This window comes from Theobroma cacao, chromosome 5 (assembly GCF_000208745.1).
Source record: "Theobroma cacao cultivar B97-61/B2 chromosome 5, Criollo_cocoa_genome_V2, whole genome shotgun sequence".
Classification (NCBI taxonomy): domain Eukaryota; kingdom Viridiplantae; phylum Streptophyta; class Magnoliopsida; order Malvales; family Malvaceae; genus Theobroma; species Theobroma cacao.
This window is the reverse complement of record NC_030854.1, coordinates 19,967,824-19,974,584: the sequence shown is the minus strand read 5'-3', so window position 1 is coordinate 19,974,584 and position 6,761 is coordinate 19,967,824. Positions and strand designations below refer to the sequence as shown.

The window sequence follows — 6,761 nt, the reverse complement described above, 5'->3', positions numbered from 1 at the left end:
TTCGTATCACAATTTTCAATTTTTATAATTTTTTCAGGTCAACATTTTTGACAGAGATTTGAATCATATAATGATTGGTTTCCTTAATTTTAACAAAATTTGAAAGTTTAATAGATAATTTAAATCCAAATAAAAAAAATTTGATTAGATTTCACAAAATGTAAGTTGTATGAATAAAAATAGAATTTCGAGAAAGAATAATGGTCAAAATTGCATTTTACCACAAAGTTCTGTAATAAGTAAAGAATTTTAGAAGATCAAGGGTGAATACATAGAAGGATGAAATTTCGTACTGGACAAAAAGGACAAACTTTTTAGGTTAAGAGGGCCAAATAAGCATAAGTTAAAAAATTGAAAATTTTCTAAAGGAAGAAAATAGGAGTAAGAAAGCCTCCATCCTAGTTATTATGACGAGTAGGATATTCATTATTTTTGACGTATTTTAATTTGAATTATATTATTGGATAGGGTATTCGAACTTTATAAATATCAATTAATTTTTTGAATTGTTACTCGAATTTGTACCTAGATAGCTTAGATAACTTTTTAAATACTTATATCCGTTAAATATCTAATTAAAATAAATTAGATATTATGAATATTATTAATAAAAATTAAATTGATAAATTAAAATTAATTTATAAAAAATAAATTAAAATTTAAAATCATATTTAGAACAATTAGTAAATTTTAGTAAGTATTAAATTAATTAAATGAAATTTATAAACAAAAATTAATTTATATAAAATTAAATTTTAATATTAAAAAATCATTGTTTATAATCAAGTTCACATTGTAAGTACCTCATGATCACTACTTGAACCATACTTGAAGGCGTGATAGAGTATGACAAACCAATTATAAGATAGTAGTTTTATTACGTGAACCCTTTCTGAACCCTAAAAACCCTAAGACGACTATCTAAAATTTACCCGAAGGTGTGGCATGAGTATAACAAACCAATTATAGGGTAATAGTTTTACTACCTAAATCCTATCCAAAACCAATTATAAGTACCCTAATTTTAATCAACCCGATTACAAAATACATTGACATCGTTACATGGTCCAGATCCATCATTTTTCTTAATTTACTTCCACCACAATTTGGCTAATTATTTGGCATCCTAAGGAGTTACTGATTTGGAAAAAATAGCAAGTGTTTACTGTTCATGGGCTGTAAGGAAAATTGTCGTAATGTCCACAAAACTGACTATGTAAGATCAATATCAACATCATAAGCATAGGAGTAATTCATGGAAGAAAAAACTTAACATCTTTTAACCAAAGATCCTCCCTGGGTTTTGTACTTGAGAAATGTTTACTTCAGTTTATTTACTGCCATAAGTGGAAACACCAATCCTGTAGAGTGTAGGAGTAATAATTGATTTTTCTTTGCAATTATGCGACAAATGCTGTTGATCTCATTTAAATGAAGCATGCAGCAAATAAATGTGATCCATTATTATCTCAAGTACTTTAATACTGAGACCCACCACTAAGCCTTTTCATATAAGCACTGCCCAAACACAGCCCTGTGGTGGCAGGGGTCAATTTCGTAGGTCTCCAATAAGCCGACATAAGTTTAAATGTAGCTCCTCCAGCACAAGCTAAATACCTTAGCTGCCACGCCCAACCTATAGACAGCTATCAAACATAGAGACCTGCCATCTTTTCAAGTCCCAACCATGAAATGTATTCAGATTGATAGACAAAAGCCCAGTCTCTAGTGACAGCTGGTGCTCCTTTCTTTTTAGGCCACAGGCTTTATTATAACAAGCTTTATGGTCTGCTGGGTCTTTTAATTTTAGTGAATACTTGCCTTTAAAAATTGGAAAAGAGAGAAACATTGATAAAACACCATCGAGCCACCCCGTTGGCTTCACACTTGTGTGTTTTTTCTAAAGAGTGTAGACAAACATTTTTGCTGTGGGCGTGGGATTTTCTTGCATAGAGATTCCAATCGGATTAATATCTCTTTTTGACCTTACAAAAGGTTAAGAAGAACGCAGAGGAATCTTTGCTGATCTACAAACATGCCTCACTTTCTTTCATAAAAAAAAACAAAAGCAAAAAGCACGAGGCTCCTAGTGAGAAAAGCATACATAAAGAGAACAAAAATTTCTAGCGCCCATGGCTGTCAATGTTACCTCTTTGCAATCACCGGTTGTGAAGAGAAATCTCTGTACCCTTTTCTCTAACAATTACTAATGATCAGTTCAGAAATGAAATTATACTTTTCCCGTGTTAGAGAAATCCAAAAACTTCCCAAATTCCAAATGGGTAGTGTACTAATTGTATCTAGTCTTTTTTCCTTTATAAGACTCCAAGAGTATTTTTGCTTCAAAGTCCCAGCAGGATGTAGTAAACCATTGTTATAGGAAGGGCAATCAGCATTCCGAATATGACCCTGAACAAAATTAGGAATGAAGAATTTCAGCTTCACATCATGACTTATAAGCATCATTATCCATAATGACATACTAACATTAATAATTACATTGATTCAATTACCCAAAAAAAAAAAAGGAAAAAGAAAAGCATACATAATTGCATGCAATAAACATGAAAGCTTATATCTTTGGACTTGGACCACCACCATATTCTCGGCCGGACCACTAGCACATAAGATTAAAGCTTATATCTTGACAAATAGAGACATGCACGTCAGTACAAGTCATGCACGCATGAAAGAGTTTTGCATATGACAAGTTAAGGAGTTTAGATAAAAGTTTGTTACGCACCCTGTGCTCAATATGTCAGGGTGAACATTGTATTCTTTTGCAAAGACGAAAGGGACAATCCCTTGTGGAAGAGCCGCCTGAAAATTCAAACAATTCAAAGATCTGAATCAGATCGACTTGACAGGGTAGAAAACCGGCCAAACAAGGTTAATACAAGAGACCACTATTACCTGCACAATTGCGATGCGCAGTAGGACACCTCTCAATCCAACAGCGATCGAGGCAGCAGCCATGACTGCAGGACCTGTTAGGAATCGAACTGCCATGGCAAAGGCTGCAATTGTGTTTCCACATGCAATAATCCTCGGCTGAAGTGCCATGAATAAACCTGCGACCCAAAATCTTAGCTTCTTGAGAAGAATCAAGCAATAATACAAATTGACAACAGTTTTACCAACTAAAATGCCTTGATATCTTCCATACACAGAAACCTCAATTAAGTTGATCATTGACTTACCAAGACTAAACATTGCCATTCCAAGACCTGCATCAGAAAGAATAGATATTGAACGAGCAATTATAGCAGGCATCTGAATATCCCATCTGCAAAAATGCAAAGAGCCATTAAAATTTTGTATAAATGGATCAGAAAAATACACTTCAAAGGAAAAGGTTATGTAGTTTTACACACTTGAACGAAACGAGAGACCAGGTGAGGCCAATGAGACTCGAATAAGTATTGGGATTCCTGATTAGCTTTCGCCACACCATGATGAGGATGAGTCTGGTCATAACACTAGCAGGAGGCATAGCAGATGGCTTTGTTTCAGCATGAGCACTAGCCTTGGGGTGGAGTTCAGTTGTGGAGCTTGAACCGAGCTTGGAAAGCACTGGTCCTTCACGGTCAACCCCATTTGTAAGTTGTTTATTACCAAAGCTAAATTCATCTCTACCATACTCATCATAGTCTGGAAGTCAAAAAAAAAATAAACATAAATTATTGTTAATACAACAAAAGAAAATGACATGAGAGGAAAGCATTATTAGAGTGATGACAAATACGACCACAAGAAAACACTCCGTGGATCAAAAGAAAGAAGAACAAGATCATCGAGGAGGAGAAAGGCGAAAAGAAAAAGAGGCAACAAACAACCAACCAGCCCCACTTGATGCACAACGGAAAAAAGCATTCTCCAATCCCAAACCCTCATTCAACAAGACAAATACAGTTACCCCAATAAACAGAACATTCTAATAAAACAAAAATGCAACTCATTCACGTCCAATACTATAAAACCACATTCACAACATCCAAGAAACAATCAAGACTAAAGATAGCAAATAACAAATAACCTTAAAGTTTAGTGTTGGAAATTGCCAAATCCTAATGCCCCTCAATGCAAAATCACAGTCAGAACAAGTAGTAAACGAAAACGACCAAAAAATACCGAAACCCAAACTACACTTTGAAAGGTTAACGTTGATACCTTTTTGGTGAGCTACCCCACCAAGATCATTCCCATACTCTCCTCCCCTGAAAACATGAATCCCACCTTCTGATACAGGAGAAGCGCTTGAACTCCAAACAAACATATGCAAATCCTTGCCACTATCAGTTCCATTTGCCTTCTTCTTGGCACCTGGTCCAGTCACTGGAGAAAAGATTCCAGCACTAGTTGGAGCAGGATAAGCATTTCCATTTGCTCTCCCTGGATTACCAAATACCCCAAGTCCGTTCTCTTCATCGAAACCCAAGTTCCCAAAGTTCGATTGTCTTGGACTCACATTGCTTATGTTTTTTCCATTCACCATTGAGTAGAAATCAGTGTGGTTGAAGCTGGATCCTCTTGGAGTAGGATTTCTTGATGATTGGAGGGAGTAAATTTCCGCATTTGTCAAATTTGATGGTCTTGGGGTTAAAGAGACGCCTGAGTTCGGACCGTGTGATCGGCGAGAAAAAATTTCCGAGCGAGAACTAGTAGATTTTCTAACAGTGACATGGAGTTTCCCGTCTTCCCCAACTTCGGCATCGGTTTGCAATGGCTCTTTCCCATCCAGGGAAATGATATCAGAATCAACTTTGAAGGAAATGATAGAGCCAGCAGTATCTGGGAATTGCTCAGCTATGAGAAGTCTAGCTCCTCTGTATTCAAAGAGAAAGAGCATCAACGTGTACCAAATTATGCATTGAAGAACGACTATTTGGACCATTAAGCTCCCTGAATTTTCTCCATACATTCCTTTCAACAAAGGGATGCCCATGACAAGAGTGTTTGGAAGAGTAGAGAGCGAAAATAAGGTGATGGACCATTCCAGGGAACCTCTTGAGCTAGTTCTTGACCAGATAGCCAACACAACCAAGACTATGATCTTTTGGAGAGTGTCCGCTGCTATGAACCTCAAGTTCATAGCGTATGGATTGTTGGTAGATATGAAATGGAAAGAAAGTAGAGGCACTGCAAATAAAGCAACGAACCGATTGATGCCAGAGCATTGGTCAGAGCTGAAGATTTTCCACCATTTCACAGAGCCATATGCTAAGATCATAGCCACATAAAGCGGCACCACGGCAGTAAGGACATGGTAGAGGTCTGTGGCACTGATCATTGTGTATTGCAAAAGAAACCCAGATGACAAATATATATATAGGGCTAATATGTAAAACCCAGATATAATTTCACACGAGAACGAAGAAGGAATGCACTTTGTATGATTCTTCTCACAGTTTTCAGGGATTTTCTTGGTGAGAAAGTGGAAAAGAGAATGGCAGGAAAATGACTATAACCAGAAAAGGGAAAAGAACCCCAAAAAAAATCAGCCCATTATCATATTCTGGTCAAGAGATAATTAAAACTAAGAAACGAAAAAAAGAAGTCAGAACACAACTGATAATGGTCACCGGAAAATGGTTTCCCGGCGAGAGAGAACAGAGAGAGGAGAGTGGGAGAAAACAGGGAAGTGAAGGAGTTATATTTAAGGGAGTTGATGGCAGACAAGGATATAAAAGCAGGGGGCTTTTTTAAGAAGCCTTTGTGCGGTAGTCTAGTAGTGTATAACTGTCTTTTTTGACAAAGATAGCAGGGGTATCAGAGACGAAAAAGTGTACAGCGTGGAAGTTGCGGGTGAGAGAAATGAGAAGGGAGGGAGGAAATGACCAAACTGCATCAGGAGAGAAAAGGAAAGAAGAGGAACAAAAGTAAAGCCAGAGAGCTTCTAAAGATTCTCTTTTATCATTTCTAGAGTACAACTACTTTTATTGGTCTGTGCACATAGAGAAATGACATGATAAATGTTATTTCCTCCTTTCTTCTGTGTGGGACGAAAGAAAGAAAATTTATTATGGGAGTTCTTGCTTCTCAATTCTTCTTAATAGTAGAGATTTTGTTCTTCGTGTATTTTTCAACAACGGCACATGCCCTCGCTGTTGTTATTATTTTACCCTTATCATTTTTTTAAAAAAATAACTTCTTAAATTATTGAAAAAATTTAAATAATTTTTTACACTTATATTGTTTTTAATTAAATTTTTATATTTTTATCTTTAATCAAATAGATCTTTATAATTTTTTTTTTCAAAAAGCATCAAATTCATTCATAAAGATGAGAAAAAACCCCTCCACCATTGCAAAGAACAAAATCACATAGTTTTGAATCATATATCAATCCTATTTACCTATATACGTTTCCGAAACCTCTTCCGAGAAACAAAGGGAACCATACGTCTATACAAACCAAGACCAAAAAGGACCACTGCAGTCATCCCTCCTAAACAAAAAATCCCGAGGGGTTGCAGACACTCAAGAACTTGCCTATAAATTCCTACATCAAAAGAGACCTGCTCTCCCAATCTAGTAAAAACAAGGGAGGCATCATTACAAAACTTAAACAAAACACAGATCCGAAGAAACGGGGCTTATTTACCACCATAAGCCCCGACTTGACTCAAACTAGAGATTAGACACAATCAAACCTTACCACCACTTAACCAAGATATAAGAGGGAATTAGTACACTCTTAAAATCTCACTCCGAAGATGGATGGCGGCTTTAACCTATGTGTCATCTTCTTGGTTTGCCTC

General features: G+C 36.2%; 1 protein-coding gene across 1 annotated transcript; it reads right to left on the bottom strand.

Moving 5' to 3' along the window:
- LOC18598636 (probable auxin efflux carrier component 1b) lies at positions 1,941–5,664 on the bottom strand. The gene is made up of 6 exons (XM_018122323.1): positions 4,171–5,664; positions 3,375–3,651; positions 3,201–3,286; positions 2,914–3,071; positions 2,744–2,820; positions 1,941–2,409 (listed from the first exon to the last, which is right to left on the bottom strand). The coding sequence occupies exons 1-6, from the start codon at positions 5,288–5,290 to the stop codon at positions 2,343–2,345; spliced, it is 1,785 nt and encodes a 594-aa protein (XP_017977812.1). The 5' UTR covers positions 5,291–5,664; the 3' UTR covers positions 1,941–2,342.

Bases quoted from the DNA above. Each gene is read 5' to 3' on its own strand.
- LOC18598636 (XM_018122323.1), bottom strand. From the start codon at position 5,290: ATGATCAGTGCCACAGACCTCTACCATGTCCTTACTGCCGTGGTGCCG. The intron at 3,652-4,170 runs GTATCAACGTTA...TTTGACTTCCAG, and splicing joins TGGGGTAGCTCACCAAAAAG to ACTATGATGAGTATGGTAGA. The intron at 3,287-3,374 runs GTGTGTAAAACT...GCATTTTTGCAG, and splicing joins TGGTCTCTCGTTTCGTTCAA to ATGGGATATTCAGATGCCTG.